General features: G+C 35.9%; 1 protein-coding gene across 1 annotated transcript in view; it reads left to right on the top strand.

Annotated features, from left to right (window-relative positions):
- Positions 1-17,365, top strand: part of TTC21B (tetratricopeptide repeat domain 21B) — a 79,347-nt gene that overhangs the window by 28,186 nt on the left and 33,796 nt on the right. Inside the window, exons 13-19 of the mRNA XM_077751170.1 lie at positions 2,772-2,929; positions 4,661-4,885; positions 6,379-6,617; positions 7,924-7,996; positions 8,486-8,596; positions 9,287-9,425; positions 13,895-14,001. Of these exons, the coding sequence (XP_077607296.1) occupies positions 2,772-2,929; positions 4,661-4,885; positions 6,379-6,617; positions 7,924-7,996; positions 8,486-8,596; positions 9,287-9,425; positions 13,895-14,001 (1,052 nt within the window). The remainder of the gene's footprint in view (positions 1-2,771; positions 2,930-4,660; positions 4,886-6,378; positions 6,618-7,923; positions 7,997-8,485; positions 8,597-9,286; positions 9,426-13,894; positions 14,002-17,365) is intronic.

Raw genomic sequence — 17,365 nt, 5'->3', positions numbered from 1 at the left:
AAGAAGTGGCTCTATAATACCGTCTTCTGATTCAGTTCTACTGTTGAGCCGCATTATAGTTCTGCTTCCCTCTCAGTTGAAACAGTATTATCTGCCAGGTGATTAAACTGGGACTTTGAGTTCTGTGATGAATTTTTTAAACACTTTGATATAAATCAGTCTCAATAGAGTAATACTTACTTGCCACAGTCTCTGGAAACGAAAGTCTCATAGATTGACACCATTTTTAAAAAGATCAGCCTTAAATCATTTGAAGTAATGCTGGCATGTGTCCAAATAACAGTATCCTGATAATTGCCTCAGAACTACCTGATGTTGCACCAGTCTTCACAGGTCAGAGGCACACACACGAGCCACAAGTTCAGAGACTGCCAAAACCATCTGAACTACTGACTAGCTGAGTACAGATTTGGGGTTTCTATGACTCCTCAGCTTCACATTCGCTAGAGTGACTCATGGAACTGAGGAAATTACTTACGATTAGAGTTTTAGTTTAGCAAAAAAGATACTAATCCAAACCAGCAAAAGAGAGAGATGCATAGGGTGGGGTAAGGAAGGGTCCCAAATGTGAAGCTGCCATTGTTCACTGTAGAGTTCACACATAAACTTCCCAACACATGTGCATATGACGATACGTAAAGAACATGAATAGCCAGGGAAACTCGCCTCAGGTTTAGAGTTTTTATTAGAGTTTCATTAGATAGGCACAGATTCAGTCGTTGGGCACATGATTGAACTCCATCTCCAGGATCTTGCTCCCCAGTCCAGGTAGAAAGCATGGTTCAAAGTCCCAACCCTCTAAGTACATGGTCTTTCTGGCAGATGTAGTCCCCACTGAGTCATATCCTTAATGTAAGCTATCTAGGGCTTATTCTACGATTTCGAGACTTCTCCCCAGGAACCTGGGACAAAGGCCAGCCAAATTCTGTATTATGCAAGACCCTAACAAAACAGATACATGCAGGACAGAAATGTCTTCCATTTTCTCCTTAAGGGAAATTGGGCTATTCTTAGATAAAAATGTCTTTGTATATATAGCTATTTTCCCCAACAGTGATTACCCATTTCTCATTTTTAAATATGTAATGATCTTCTAAATACTAACTCCATACATCTTTTCCCCTCATCACCCTTAAACAAAACAATGAAAATTCTGATCTCAGTTATTCATACAGTCCTCATATTCTTCAGTCTGTCATTTGTAAATCCTGATCCTTTTCCTATGTACTTTCCCCCTTAGCAATAACCTTCAGGTTGTCTCCTTAATTCTTCTACTCCGTAATAGATTATGGGGGTGGTAATTTGCACACCAGGTTATTGTACATAACCTTCCCATTTCCTTTCCTGTCTCTTCAATTCTTGAGTGTTAGATCATACCACAACAAAAAAAAATAATCCAAAATTATTTATTATGTTTGATGTTTTGATGGTTGGCTGACAAATTTTGATACTATGTTTAATAAGTTATTGCGCATCCTCAGCCAGTTACTTGTCTATAAATCCCCTGTCTCTGAGAAAACTGTTTTCTGTTAAAGTTGATTCTGTCATTGGTAGGTTGGGCCTTTGCGAACTGGAAGCCCTAACTGTAAGCTTTAGTTTGGTCTATTGAGGTATCAGGTAAGGTTAAGGTCTGTTGACGTATCAGGTAAGGTTAAGGAGGGTAATGGAACAGAGAGTAATTTAGCGCTTGCCCTTCCCCTATGCTCCGAGCAAGGTTGAAGGGGGAGTTGGGCTCCTACCCTTACTTAAAGCCAGTCTATGAGAAGGCTTTGGGCAGATCACTGTAAGTTATATCACTAGAAAGTTCTTCTAGGACCTAGAGTTCATGCCCTTCCTTCTCTGAAGGGCCTCTTTCTGCCCTATCTACCGGCCCAAGCCTAACAGATTCTGCCATTTTTGTCACTTTAATTTTGATCATTTCTTCCATCTAAGACCCCCAGCTGTACAGAGGATGTGTGTTGAAAACATTGACTATTTCAGTTGGCATTTATTTTTTTAAACATTTTTTTTAATAATTTTTTTTAATGTTTTATTTATTTCTAGGAGAGAGAGAGAGAGAGAGAGAAACAGCGTGAGCAGGGGAGGGTCAGAGAGAGAGGGAGTCACAGACTGAAACAGGCTCCAGGCTCTGAGCGGCAGTCAGCACAGAGCCCGACGCGGGGCTCGAACCCATGAACCGCGAGATCATGACCTAAGCGAAAGTCGGACGCTTAACCGACTAAGCCACTCAGGCGCCCCTCAGTTGGCATTTAAAGGCATATTAAATCAATAGCTCATATCTCTGAATGTCTTGATATATCCTTATGCTTTTTTTGTTCTGTATACAGTGATAAAATTTCTAGCCAAGAATGATTACAAGGCAAGATTTTCTTTGTTAACGTAAGGGACACTACAGATTCTAGCTATTTAAATATCTATGTTTTGCAAAACTTACTGCATTGAAATTGTAAGTAAAAAATTTTTTGATCAGGAAAATAAATAAAGGCATATTTATAGTACTCTCAGTAACAATGGTGATGGACCCTGATCCATTCACAGCTTTTCCCTGGCTTCCTCCTTATGACTGGCCTGACGTACAGGTATATTCTTTCCTGAAGACTAGAAGGAGGCTAGCGCTAGCTACCGGGTGCAGGTAGAGGTGACACTGCCTTATGAAGAGAGGACTTTAAGTTTAAATACTAGAACTCTCCATAAACTCCTCATGACCCTCTTCTCTCTCACATCTCTATCTCTTAACCACTTGAATTACAGTGCTTTGTTTCTCTCATTAGGTGACATTGAAGCAGCTTATAATAACCTGCAGCATTGCTTAGAGCACAATCCTTCTTACGCAGATGCTCACCTCCTGATAGCTCAGGTTTATTTGTCTCAGGAAAAATTCAAACTGTGTTCTCAGTCACTTGAACTTTGTCTGAGCTATAATTTTAAGGTAAGTATTCCAAATTCAGGTGGCATAGGACATATCACCCTCCTTGAACCTTTAGCAGATGTTTACATATTCAGCTATTTTGTATTTTTGCCTATATGTTTTGCTAATAAATGTATTTTCAATGGAAACAAGTTTGGATTCACAAGCAGTGGGAGAAAACATGGAGGCAGCTATGGTGTAATTAAAAAACCTTATGGACTTGGCCACAGAAGACCTGGGGGTCAGTGTCTGGTTTTCCCACTTATCTCTCTCGAACCTGTTTGCTTTTCCATAAAATTCATATAATAACACCCTACAATTATAGTGAGCATTAAGTGCAATAATAGATATGTATAAAAATAATTGTGAGCTATAGAGCATTGTGCCAAATATTTTTATGTGTAAGAATTTTATTTTACTGCTTTTTTCTTTTTGGATTGTGGCTTTAATAACCTCTTTTTAGAGTCATCATCAAGGAACACCTAGTCATTTTGAAAGTTCGTGTATGGTTTGAGGATATAAACATACTCGATTTCTGTCCAAGATATTCTGTGTTACATCCTATATCCCTAAGCGTTAGGGAAAATCATAGGTTCATGACTACCTGGAATTATGGAGGAGCTCTTCAGACTTTTGCTTTGGTTCACAGGGTCTTGAGCCCTATTATGTGGGGACCCTTCAGTGGACTGGATAATGCAGGATTTGCAGAAGGCGCTGCCTGCCTCTTAGGTCACTAGTTCTCAAGATTGGTGGTACATTATGACCCCAGTGCCAGAACCCCGTCCCAAGAAATTGAAATCTCAGGGAGAAGAACAGAAGCATGAGTAAATTTACACAAAGCCCATCAAAAAATGTGATGCCTAGCTAAGGCTTAGAGCTACAGCCTCAAAGAGGTTTGTAGGCATCCTAGACATTAGATGGCTGCCACATCACTTCATTCTGGATCACCTCCTTCCTTTGACTCCTTCATTCATTTCGTCATTCTTTTATTTTTTTCTATAAACACTTTGGATAACCAAAATAAAGATAGGAGCTTCATTGCTACAGGTTTCAGGGTAGTATGGGTAAAACCAAGTTTGACTAAAATGTTCTGAAATTTTTAATCTTAAAATTAAAAAAGAAAAGAAATGGAAAAAACTGTGTTTCTAGAAATCTAATGACTTTATATCTATCAGTACTAGAAGTCCCAGATAAATGACCTTCCTGAAAACTAAATTTCTTAGAATATATTTGCTAGCCTTGGGGCATCTGGGTGGCTCAGTTGGTTAAGCGTCTGACTTCAGCTCAGGGCATGATCTCATGGTTCATGGGTTTGAGCCATGTGTCGGGCTCTGGCTGACACAGAGCCTGGGGCCTGCTTCAGATTCTGTGTCTTCCTCTCTCTCTCTGCCCCTCCCTGCACTCATGCTCGCTCGCTCTCTCCCTCTCAAAAATAAAGTAAGCATTAAAAAAGATTTTTTAAAAGAATTTATTTGCTAGCCTTTTTAAAAAGTATTTTCTATCATAGTAAAAGCCCTTAATCACCTCTTTTGTCATCCGGGAGGATGCTAGGTAATGGCAGGTTCCCTGAATCTGATGTCACACAGTAAATGATCAGAAAATTAGTAAGACGGTAGAAGTAGACCTCAGGTATATAATCACAGACTGACTGTCCTCAGAGATTCTGTTATTTTAATGTTTGGTGAATTGTAATTTGTGTGCTGATGTTGTAGGTAAACTCGAAGGAAGTATTTCTGAATGTTATTTTTTCAGGTGAGAGAATACCCTTTATATCATTTGATAAAAGCTCAGTCACAAAAGAAAATGGGAGAAATAGCAGAAGCAATTAAAACTCTACACATGGCAATGAGTTTACCAGGAATGAGGAGAACTGGAACTTCCTCAAAATCAAAATATGGAAAAACTGAAGTTGATGCAAACCATCGTTTATCAATCTTTCTCGAGTTGGTAGAAGTTCACCGCTTAAATGGAGAACAGGTAAGTTAAGTTGTATTTCAGTAGTTCAGCTCTGAACTTTGTTATTCAAGTATACATATTAGTAGGAAATAGAAAAGCTAAAATTGTTTTCTTGGCCAAATGGTAAAGTTTAGGATATTTATTTCTCATTGCTTTGAACCAGATCATGGCCTTTCTGCAAGCCTCTGGAGTTAAATGTAATTTGCACCTGGATGACCTTTGGTATCAGTGTACTTATATTAGTTACCAGGCAATATAATAATATATGTGTAATATATTATGAGTAAAAATGTAATTTAATATATGCTATATTAATATATATTATATTAACATCATATAATGTATATAACAATATAATGTGTGATTAACTCGACTACCATGAAAGGTAATAATATGATATAGTTCTTCTGTGAATTCCTGAAAGGACTCACACACGTGCACATTCATGTATGTACATGTGCACACAAATACTACTGGAATGAAATGAAAGTACCAACCTGAAGTTCTAATAGTTGAGAAAATAAGAGGAACAAGCAATCACAAAATCAAATACTTAATATATACGATAATATAATATAGTATGTCATGTAATTAATATAATATATAGTAATATAATAATAAATAGAGGAGAAGCAGGCAAGCATGCAGTTCTGAGTGAGGAGTTAAAGCCTTGTAGAAAATGAAGAACTTAACATCATTTATATCCATGTTTTAGATCTCAACGGTTGCTAATCAGCTATTTTCATATTTTAGTGGAAATTAAGAAGGCTGTGTCTAGATACTTGCCAAATCTCAAAATGATTTCTGTTTCACTAATACATTAACATAAATATATAACAAGAACCAGTTCTACCACAGATAGTTGATTCTGAAATGCACTGGTTTTTTTTTCACATGTTAACATTTCTGAAATTAGAATGTCTTACATTCTCTAAAGTTGAGATGAATCTTAAAAGACAGTTTAGTTTCACTGAGGTACAGATTTGAAAGGGAGGTAATGTATTCAGCTGAGATATAACAGAACTGCCGTCCTGGCCTAGAGAATAAGGTGATCTTCTACCTGATGAGGGGCCATGTGGTTCAGTGGGCGCTTGTGGACTGGATCCGGTCAAGGGGGCGATAATGACCATGGCTTCTTAACTCTCCAAATTTCATTTTCCTTGCTGCACGATGTGAGTAATGATAACAACTATTTTAGAGGGTTTTTGAAAGAATTAAATGAGTTACTATAATGCTGGAAAAATGCTTATTAAATTACAGTAGCAGGAGCTCCTATGTAGCCATTGCCATTGTCCTAGTGGCGAAAACTCTTTGCACCTAAAAAATATTTATACTGTCATCTGAATTTGGTCTCTGAGTTTAGTTTTAAATTATTGTACTTTTCAGAAGTTTGTCAATATTTCATCATAACTGTGCTATAATTATTGTTCATTCTGGATGAGTAGAGAATCTTCATTTCTAACGTCATTTGTTCAATGTTTTGAAAGAATGTTATTTTAACTTCATCTTTACAGCATGAGGCAGTGAAAGTTTTACAAGATGCCATCCATGAATTCTCTGGGACATCTGAAGAGTTGCGTGTTACTATTGCTAATGCAGACCTAGCTCTGGCCCAAGGAGATGTTGAGCGAGCGTTAAGCATGCTTCGGAACGTTACTGCTGCACAGCCTTATTTCATTGAGGCCAAAGAAAAAATGGCAGATATTTATCTGAAGCATAGAAAAGAGAAAATGTTATATATTACCTGTTATAGGTAAATGATTATTTCAACCCATTGTATTTTGACACATTTACTTCTTAAAATTAATTTCCAAGTTTCTTTTTTTCTTTCTTTAACTGCTTTACAGAGATAGTTTATACACCCTTTTCTTAACGTGTTCTACTACCAACCACAATCTTGCTAACCAAGCGACTCACTCTCCTAAGACAAAAATCATAATGATTATGATTATTTTGTGGCTTACTCTAGATTCCTGACTCTCCTCCTTCATTAGATGTTATTTCTAGACCTTAAATCTTCCTGTTTGGGAAAGGAAAGAGCAACTGTTACATGTATTCTAATAGCTTAAGAAATCTATAATGTAACAACAATTCAGGAGCTAAATGGTCATATTTAATGTTCAACATAATAGTTATAGCAATAGAAAATCATGACTTAGTATACACCACGCCAAGGTATGGATTGCAAATTTTCCTCGGTGAAAGGGCAAGGACTTAAAAAGTTATGTCATACGCCGGTTTCCTTATTGGGATAGATGACACACACAGGTGGTTCTTAACTCTTCTTCCCAAACACAAAGATAACATGTAAGAGGAGATCAACATTCTTATCTGTTGAGAACAGAGCACAATGTTGATGAATTAATTCATTGGTTAATCTATATCATGTACATATCAAAATTTAGAAGGTGCTCCTGTTCTCTGTAGGTGGTGAGTGATTCAAAGATACTGAGCAGCACCCGTGTATAAATGGGTGAACTGGGGGCCGTAGATCATATTTCCTGTGATGTTTCCAAAAGACCAGCACTGTCATCTCTTATGATCGGAAGATCTTTAAAAATAGGATTGTTTTCTTTTGGGTGCCCTATAATATAGTAGTTTAAAGCATAGGTCTTGTTTCAGGCAAATCAGACACATTAGTTATAGACTTCAATTTTTAGTGTCACATATAAAGTTAGACTTCTCATATGGTTTTTGGACCACTTGAGTGAGATGCTGTACATTAGTGATAGCATCACATCCTGTTTTGATGCCTTCACTCCAACAACATTTCAAAATTAAAGATAACAAAACATATTTCCATATAATGAGAGTTTATATGTTTACTGACTACCAGTACTCTTTTTACCTGCATTTCAGAAAATGGAAAGATTTAATGGGAAAAAAAAAGTTGATCTAGCATAAATAATATAGGTGTCAATGGGTTTTTCCTTTTACAAAGTAGAAGATACTCTGAAGGCTATGGGTTAACTGAAATACGTAAACTTACTTTTTATTTAATTGGTTTAGAAGAAAATATTTATATTCAAGATACTAACTAGAATTGTTCTGACTTCTAGAGAAATCGCTGAGAGAATGCCCAGCCCTCGTTCTTTTCTTCTCCTTGGTGATGCATACATGAATATACAAGAGGTAAGGTTTCTGATGCTACTGAACTTAGATTTAAAGCAAAAAACAACAACAAAAACTCCCTTTTGTGATTAGCATAATATTTTATTTAAAGGAACGTTTAAATGTTACTTAATATTTCAAGATCCAGTCCTCACAGTAAAAAGGAAGTAACCATTACAGTAAAAAAGTTGTTTTCAAGTTAAGATACAGTAAATCAGCATTATCATTATTTGAAATAGAGTGGATACCAGCAGCAAGGTAAGAGTCTCTTTTAAACAGAAGAATGAAGAGAGCTGCTGGCTAAGATGGTGTTTACTAATGAGTTATACCTACACTAATGACTGTCACCTCTCTGAAAGTGGTATTGTTTCTAGACTTAAATATGTGCTTTATTTGTCTTCCTGGGTGAGTACTACAGGTATAGAGCTTAATCATAGAAATGCTGCCCTTTAAAGGGATCCAGCTAAGCTGTTTATCCTTTGCTTGTTTTTTTGTATGTGCCAACATTAGCCAGAAGAAGCCATAGTATCGTATGAGCAAGCATTGAATCAGAATCCCAAAGATGGAACACTGGCAAGCAAAATTGGGAAAGCGCTTGTCAAAACTCACAACTATTCAAAGGTAAGTACTTTAGATATTTGAAATATGCCTGTTGTCTTAAATGTTTCACACCCTGCTCTGTGAGAAGTCTTCAGCAAGCACTCTTTGTATCTTGATAGTTAGAAACTCTATATTCACAAACTGGAATGTATGTTAAAGACTTTGTCAGTGTCTCAGATTCTTCACCACTGCATTTTACAAAGACTGGATCCTAAAGTTTACTTCTGGCTTCACCTTGCACCTAAAACCTGCAACCAGTCAATTACGATAAAGTTACATCTCTTTCATTGTAGAACAAAGCATAATAGCTGTCCTTTCTAATGAACCAGTTTTGGTGAGCCATGTGCTTTTATTTCCCTCTAGTAGGGATAATGGATTTTCCGTTAGTTGTTGTATTCTTGTTCTATTCCTGGTAAATACTGAACATATATATTTGTATCCAATAAGTTCAGTGACCTTTGGAATAAAACTGGCAAAAAAAAAATTCACCAAGCAGTTTTTATTAACTGCTTTTCACAAGAAATGCTAGTTTACTTGTGTGATGTTTGATTGTCTGAAACTAAAATGGCATATTTAACTCATAGGTACATGCCTAAGTTTCTTCTAGGTTATTCCCAATTTTTCTATGCTTTAAGTCTATAATGCATAAAATATTCATGCTTGAACACCATTCTCATTGCCTTTTTCCTAACTGAAATGGATTTTGTTTAGGCAATCACTTACTATGAAGCTGCTCTGAAAAGTGGACAACAAAATTACCTTTGCTATGACCTCGCTGAGCTTTTATTAAAGTTGAAGTGGTATGACAAAGCAGAAAAAGTTCTTCAACATGCTCTAGCTCATGAGCCTGGTATGAAAGTCTTTCTGATTTGAAAAAAAAAAGTATACTGTACCTGATATGTCTGATCTATTTTATTTTTATATTATATAAATGTTTATTTGTATTCTCGGTATATTATATATATGTGAGGTTGGCTGATTCATTATCAGAATGTCCCTCTACTAAAATAAGATATTTGAATAATCTAATGACAGATTTATGAAACAGTTAATTGTGTTACAGAAAGATACTTTACTTTCTAGAATATAAAACTACATCTGATGTTTAAACAAGTAAACATTTTTATGATCTTCCCTCTTAAGTTTTTTTTTTAAAAAACACTCCACACAGGGGCGCCTGGGTGGCTTAGTCGGTTAAGCGTCCGACTTTCGCTTAGGTCATGATCTCATGGTTCATGGGTTCGAGCCCCGTGTCGGGCTCTGTGCTGACTGCCAGCTCAGAGCCTGTAGCCTGTTTCAGTCTGTGACTCCCTGTCTCTCTGACCCTCCCCTGCTCACGCTGTCTCTCTCTCTCTCCTAGAAATAAATAAAAAAACATTAAAAAAAATTTTTAAAAAACATTCCACACAATCCAAGAGTATATAATGTGTAAATCTCCAATTTCTTATGTGAGTTCTACTTGCCTTGTTCTCAAACTACCTTCCTAGAGGTAACCATTTTTGTTTCAGTGTATATGTAAGTACATAAGTATAATACGCATAATTTTTCTTTTTGAATGTATTGTTCTTCCTGTTCTGGATTTTTTTTTTTCACAGACAGCCTATCCCAGATACAGTTTGATGTTAGTACATTCATATCCTTCTAATGGCATCATAATATTCTATAACCCCATAGTTTTTAATTTTGTTTTTTTATTTTTTTATGACTCCATTTTTTAAACTTCAATTATTGGACTTTCTAAAAGTTTATTTATTTTTGAGAGAGAGAGCATGAGGAGTGGAGGAACAGAGAGAGAGAGAGAAGCCTAAGTAGGCTCTGCACTCTTCACTGAGCAGTGTCACGGGGCTCGATCCCATGAACTGTGAGATCATGACCTGAGCTGAAACCAAGAGTGGGGATGCTTAGCTAACTGAGCCATCCAGATGCCCCCATATTAGACATTTAGTTGATTTTCCATTCTTTTAATATTAATAAACTATGTTACAGTGAGTATCCTTGTATTTCACTCTTTGGTATATACTTTCCTGTATGTCTTAAAAGTAAGATGCTAAGTCAAAAAGTATGTGCATTTAAAATTTAATTGGATACTATATAAATTGCCTTCTTATCAGTTGGTACACATTTGCTTTTTTGCTTTTTTTTTTTTTTCTCTCAGAGAGAGAGGGAACGAGTAAGGGAGGGGCAAGGCAGAGGGAGAAGGAGAGAATCCCAAGCAGGCTCCACTCCCAGCACAGAGCCTGATGGCAGGCTCTATCTCAGGACTGAAAGATCATGACCTGAGCTGAAATCAAGAGTTGGACACTTTACTGAGTGAGACACCCAGGCGCCCTTATAAATATGTGCTTTTTAAAGATTTTTATTTTAAAATAAAATCTAGGGCTTACTCATTGCCAAAATTTAAAGATTACAGAAGTGAATGAAAGTTATTTTGTCCCACTCTCCAGAAAAAAAACACATTTACTTTGTGTATCATCCCAATTAATGTCTCTGCCATGCTTCTCTTTGTCTTTCTCACACATAATTATATACTACATTTTTCCTATCAAAATGGGATCATATTATGCTGTACATCTACTGTAGACATTTTTCACTTAATAGCTTCTCTCCAGGTTGGCAAATGTAGCTTTTCTTTATTTTCTTTAGCGTGGGTATTCTACTATATCTTGATATAATAACTTTTTTGATGAGTCCCTTATTGATAGACATTTAAGTTGAAGAAAAGTTGAAGACAATATCAGATAAGCTTCTTACTTATGTACCTATGAGTTGAGTTGTGCCCCATCATTCTTTCTTAAGGCCAAAAGTATCCCATCATTAATCATAGGGGGAAAAAACACTTCAATTTGAATTTCTTTGATGATCAAGAAGGCTAGGCGTCATTTCATGTCTGTAGGTCACATTTTCTTCTAGGATATTTTCATTTATATCCTTTGTTTGACCCTGAACCTCTGATTAATCATCTGTCACCTGTTAGTCATTTGCAGATGTTTTCTCCCGAGCCTATTCGTTTTTTGCGTTTTCAATTGAATTTGTTTGTCATTTCCTTAGTCAAATAGAATATTTAATTACTATGTGTACCAGTCTTTCCTTTTTTTTTTGAGTCCAGAATTTCCTCTCATGCTCAGAAAATCTTCCTTCATCTTAACATTATAAAAATATTCTTTTATATTTTTCTGTAATTTTTGTAGAAGTTTAGTCCATGTACTTTAATCCACATGCAGTTTTGCTATTTAACTTCCCAAATGGAGACCAATTTTATTTCAGGGCCATTTATTGAGATGCCATCTTTGTCACATAATAAACTTATTTGTATGTATGACTAATTCTGAGAATCTTCATTTTGTTGCCCTGAGCTATTTTTCTTTTGCCAGTATCCTATCCACTGTAGCTTTAAAATGTTTTTAGAGGAGCCTGGGTGGCTTAGTTGGTTAAATGTCTGACTCTTGATTTCGGCTCAGGTCATGAATTCATGGTTTGTGAGTTTGAGCCCCACATCAAGCTCTGCAGTGACAGCACCACAGAGCCTGCTTGGATTTCTCTCTCTCTCCCTCCCTCTTTGCCCATCCCCTGTTCATGTGCTCCTCGCACTCTCTCTCTCCTTCAAAATAAATAAATATAAAAAAAATAAAGCATCTTTGGATATATGATAAAGCCAACCAACTCGAAGTTTTCTAGGATTTTCAGAAATGGTGTTTTCATTTAGTTTTGATCAAGTTGGTGCTTAAATTTGCCTAATTTTGGACTTATTCACTATATAAAGTGTTACTAGTATCATAAAAATATTTGCATGGGTCAGATCTTGCTTGAACCACTACAAATAGCCTCAAATGTGCATATGCATTTTTCAAAAGGTTGTAGAGAAGAGTGATTCAAGTGGCATATTTTACTTATATGGGTATAAGTTTATTACACGTGTGTACTATAAATGCTTTCATATAATAAACATTTGTTGAGCACACCCCATGGTGTTCTTATACTTAGATGCTTTCATGTGCATTTCATTCTATATTATTTCATTAATGTACACATTTTCGAGGCAATTATAATTATCCCCATATTTAAATTGGAATCTGAGACTGTTTTCTTGACATATCCAACTTAAGCTAGGTGAAGTAGCTAGCACCTGGATTCTAATAAACACCTTAAACTTAGCGTGTCTAAAACAGAACGCCTGATCTGCTTCCCCCAGCTGTCCTGCATGCAGCCTTCTTTATCTCAGTTACAGCTTGCTTCATCTGTCTTTGTCATTGCTGAGAGCCCGGATCCTAGCCTGTAGGAAATCCTGTTGATTCCTCTCAGACTGAGGTTTTAAAGACATAATATATATAAGCCGCTTTGATGGATGTTTGGCACAGACCATCCACTTGATAAATAGTGGAAGAAACATTTTTGTTATTTATGTAGTGTTATTTTATTGCTCTTAAATCACAAAATAATAATACCAAGTATTTAAATAGCACTTACCATGTACTAGACTATTTTCATTGCTTTGCATATGCAAACGTATTTCATAACTTACTTTTTAAGTTTTACGATAACCCTTTGAGATGGGTACTATTATTTCCCTTATTTTATAGGTGAAAGCGAAGCACAGATGGATAAGTGCCTTGTTCAAGGTTGAGTAGCTAGTAAGTAATAAGGCCTAGATTTGAAACCAGACGGGCGCCTGGGTGGCTCAGTCCGTTAAGCATCCGACTTCGGTTCAGGTCATGATCTCAGGGTTCGTGGGTTCGAGTCCCGTGTTGGGCTCTGTGCAGGCAGCTCAGAGCCTGGAGCCTGTCTTCAGATTCTGTGTTTCCCTCTCTCTCTGCTCCTCCCCTGCTCATGCTCTGTCCCTCTCTGTCTCAAAAATAAATAAAAACTATAAAAAATAAAATAGAAACGAGACAGATTGCCATTAAAGTCAGTACTCTTAATGACCGTCCTTCATTGCTTATCAAGTATCTGTTATTTTAAAAACGGCCGTTATCTTCTTAATTGCATGTAGCAACTACTCTATCTTGTTTTTTAACGACTTCAATAAGCATAAATGTTACACACTAAAAATGAAAATTGAAATTCATACATGTGTTGTTACGTTATCTCTTAATATAAGTCTAAGAAAAACCTTGTTGTTATTCTTTAGCTTTTCCTCCAGCTAGTTTTAATCCTAAATCTTTTTTTTTCAATTTGGCCATCAGTGTTAACTGACTTAAAGTATTTCAACTTTATTCACTATTTCTCAAAATCATTCTTGCTAAAGACCTATGTCAAAACTTGTAGAAAAATGTAAACATTTATTTAAAAATGACCATTCATTCCTAATATCTTCTTTCCTAGTAAATGAACTGTCAGCTCTCATGGAGGATGGGCGTTCTCACGTTCTCCTAGCAAAAGTTTATAGTAAAATGGAAAGACCTGGTGATGCTATCACTTCATTACAACAGGTAAATGCATTGGTTTGTGAGTGCTTGTGGGGGGGAGAGGGGAGAGGAGAAGGGAATAAACCATGTGTAGGAGAAAGACCAGTTATTTTGGCCCAACTACCACAGAAAATAAGTCAAAATAGAAATAATGATTGAATGCCAATGGATTTTACTGTTTAAATGTGTTATTGCTAATATAAGAATTAGAGCAAGTTAGTATTTTTAATCCACTTTTGTAGCTGAGGAAGCTTGGTTTAATAACTTATGTAAAGTCACATGACTAGAGTCATAGGCAGGATTTGAACTCATTTTTTTCTTCTTTTGTTTATTTATATCTTCCTTAATTTCCCTTAATATTTTGGGGGTTTTCAAAGGAGAGGTTCTATACACATTTCCTTAGGTATATTCCTAAGAGCTGATGGTTTTTGATGATTTTTCAGCTTCTAGTTTGCTAATAGTTTTTTTTTAATAAATGACTTAAATTTACTGCACTTTCTGCATCTATCAAGATGGTTGCATGACTCTTTTTTTTCTTGCTAATGTGGTATATTAAATTGATTTTCAAATGTTGAACGACCATTATATTCCTTAAATGTCCACTTTGTTGCAGTTTTTTTAAAGATATTGCTGGTATTTAAAGATATTCACTAATACTTTGTTCAAAATGTGTATATCTGTGTTCGTGAGGGAGATTGGATCTCTAAGACTGTTGCTGTTTTTTTAATATTTGGAATAGTTCAAAATTAAAACCATTTGGACCTTGAGGCTTCATTGATGGCAAGTTTTTATTAAAGAATTCAACTGTAGGTTTCAGACTAATCATTATTTTTTGAAGTATATTTGTTTTAAAAGACAGAGAGAGCACACAGGGGAGGGGCAGAGAGGGAGGGATAGAGAGAATCTCAGGCAGGCTCTGTACTGTCAGTGCAGGTTCCTACATAGGGCTTAAAACCCACAAACTGTGAGATCATGATCTGAGCCAAAATCAAAAGTCTCTAGATGCTCAACCAACTGAGACACTCCAGGTGGCCCTCAGACTGATCATTTTTAGATTTCTTATGTTAGTTTGAAGGCTATATTTTTAAGTAATTTGTTCATTTCATTAATTGTCAAATTTATTGACTAAGATTTATCCATTGTATCTTACATTTTGAATGTCTGCAAGTGCTATATAAATGTCTTCTTTGATGGTCCTGATATTGATGATTTTATTTTCCTTCTTCTATTAATGATCAATTATGCCAGGAGTTTATTTTCTTAATATTTTCAAAGAACCAACTTTTGCCTTTTCTGGCTTCATTAAATGTTTTCCCTTTATCTCAGTTATTAGTTTCTTCTACTTTCCTTGGATCTGGTTTGCTGATCTTTGCCTAGCTTGCTGATGAACTGTTGTTAGCTAATGGATTAGTTAGCCTTAGTTCTGTTCTTATTAATTTAAGGTGATAAATTTTTCTCTAAGCATTGCTTTAGCTACCTCTCACAAGTTTATTATTATTCAGTTCATAATATGCCTAATTTCCACTTTGATTACTTCTTTAACCCGTGGGTTATTTAGAAGTGTCGTATTCAGTTTCCAAACAGTTCTGGTTTTCTTGTTATCTTTTTTTCCCCCTACCTCTTAATCCCTTTCACCTATTTTGCCCATTCCACCACCCCCTCCCGTCTGGCAACTACCAGTTCTCTGTATTTGAGTGTTATCTTTTGGATATTGATTTCTAGTTTAGTTCCACTGTAGTCAATACATACTTTGAATGATTCAGTCCTTTGATATTTGTCAAAGCTTGCTCTGTGTCCTACATTATAATCAGTTTTGGTATAGGTTCCATGTGGATTTGAAGTAATGTGTTTCTGGCATTACTGAGTGCTTAGTTCAACATATGTCAGTTGGGTCAGATTTGTTAATTGATTTATCCTATATCTTTGCTGAGCTTGAAGTAGAACATAGAGTACTTCACTACCAATCCTATATGCTTTCTAGAATACCACACTATTTGACACCTTTTGACCTGATTTTCATGTACCCAAAAGAATTCTGCATTCTCCAAATAATTTATCAAACATTTTGATTTTGAGCTTTAGCTAACAGTGGTGTGTGTGTGTGTGTGTGTGTGTGTGTAAAATAACGTATATTTCAGTAATTTGTCCAATATATCCAATAATTTTTTTATTCTAGTTGTGAATGAATTGAGCTTGGACCATTAGATTTCTGTGATACTCATTAAATTTCTGTGATACCCATCTAAGTTTATCATTTCATTAAAATTTTTTCACTAAAATTTTAGAAGTGAATTTGGCTTGCTTTCCCTTTTTATAAGTATTATTAGTCCCAGCTGCCTTGGTTATAGGAGTCCTTGTGTTACAAGAGCAGACACATCGAGCAATACTAAGAAGAGAACAGGCAATATACATGGCTAGACAATGCCAGGGAGCCAGACTTCAGTAGTTTTAAGTTTACATGTTATAGTGCTGAGATTATTCATCTTTAATAAAATTTAAGGAGCCCTAAAATTCTTCCCAGTTAACATTCCATGCATTCCGATCTCCAAAAAGATAAATCCCGAGTTATAATTCAAACAGAAACTTATAAATGTAATCACCATTTTTGGTTTTTTAAGTTCATTTATTCAGGAACCATTTATTGAGCCTAATCTCCACATTATGGAACTTTAGGAGTCCTATCTTAGTAGTTTTGCATAGTTGCTAAACATTTTAGGCAGTGGCAGAGCTGCTATATTTAGGGAAACCCCAAATCTTATTAATTTTACTTTGTAAAGATTTTAGATTTCTGAAGTAACTCCACATTTTTCTGATACCTTTTAGCCCTGTCCAGTGTTCTCTTTTGCCCAGACTCCAGTAGCCTCTTAACTGACCCCCATCCTCTTCCGATCTTGCTTCACTCCAGCAGCTTCTCCACAACAGCAGAGTAATTGCTCTAAAAAGGCAGGCCTGATGTTGTTACCCCACTGCTTGTAAACATATAGTAGTAACTACCCTGTGGAAAAAACTGCCCTCTAGAATCAAAAGTAAATTATTTAACAAGCTTACCTGATATAAATTATCTCTGTATTTCTAGCCACTTTTCCTTCTAATTCTTTGATCAAACAATAGTGTCTCTTACCTTCTTCCTTCACCTAATTCTTAATTGCTTCCTTCGTTCCTAAAGCCTGTACTCCATCCCATCTCCTTTCCTTCTCCCAAAGTCACAAGGGAGCACTACCAGGAATTCTTCAAATCTCACTGTATCTCCAAGATTAGGTTAGGTCTCCTATTATGTAATCAATCCCAATGCATCTGGTGTTTCCCAGCCCTAAAACTCCTCATACTTTGCCATAATTACTTTATTTTCTATCTTCATGCTAAAATTAAAATTTCCATGAGTGAAGGT

This window comes from Crocuta crocuta, unplaced genomic scaffold (assembly GCF_008692635.1).
Source record: "Crocuta crocuta isolate KB4526 unplaced genomic scaffold, BGI_CrCroc_1.0 scaffold219, whole genome shotgun sequence".
In the NCBI taxonomy this organism is placed as follows: domain Eukaryota; kingdom Metazoa; phylum Chordata; class Mammalia; order Carnivora; family Hyaenidae; genus Crocuta; species Crocuta crocuta.
Note: the sequence above shows the minus strand (reverse complement) of the source record. Positions and strands in the feature narration are given on the sequence as shown.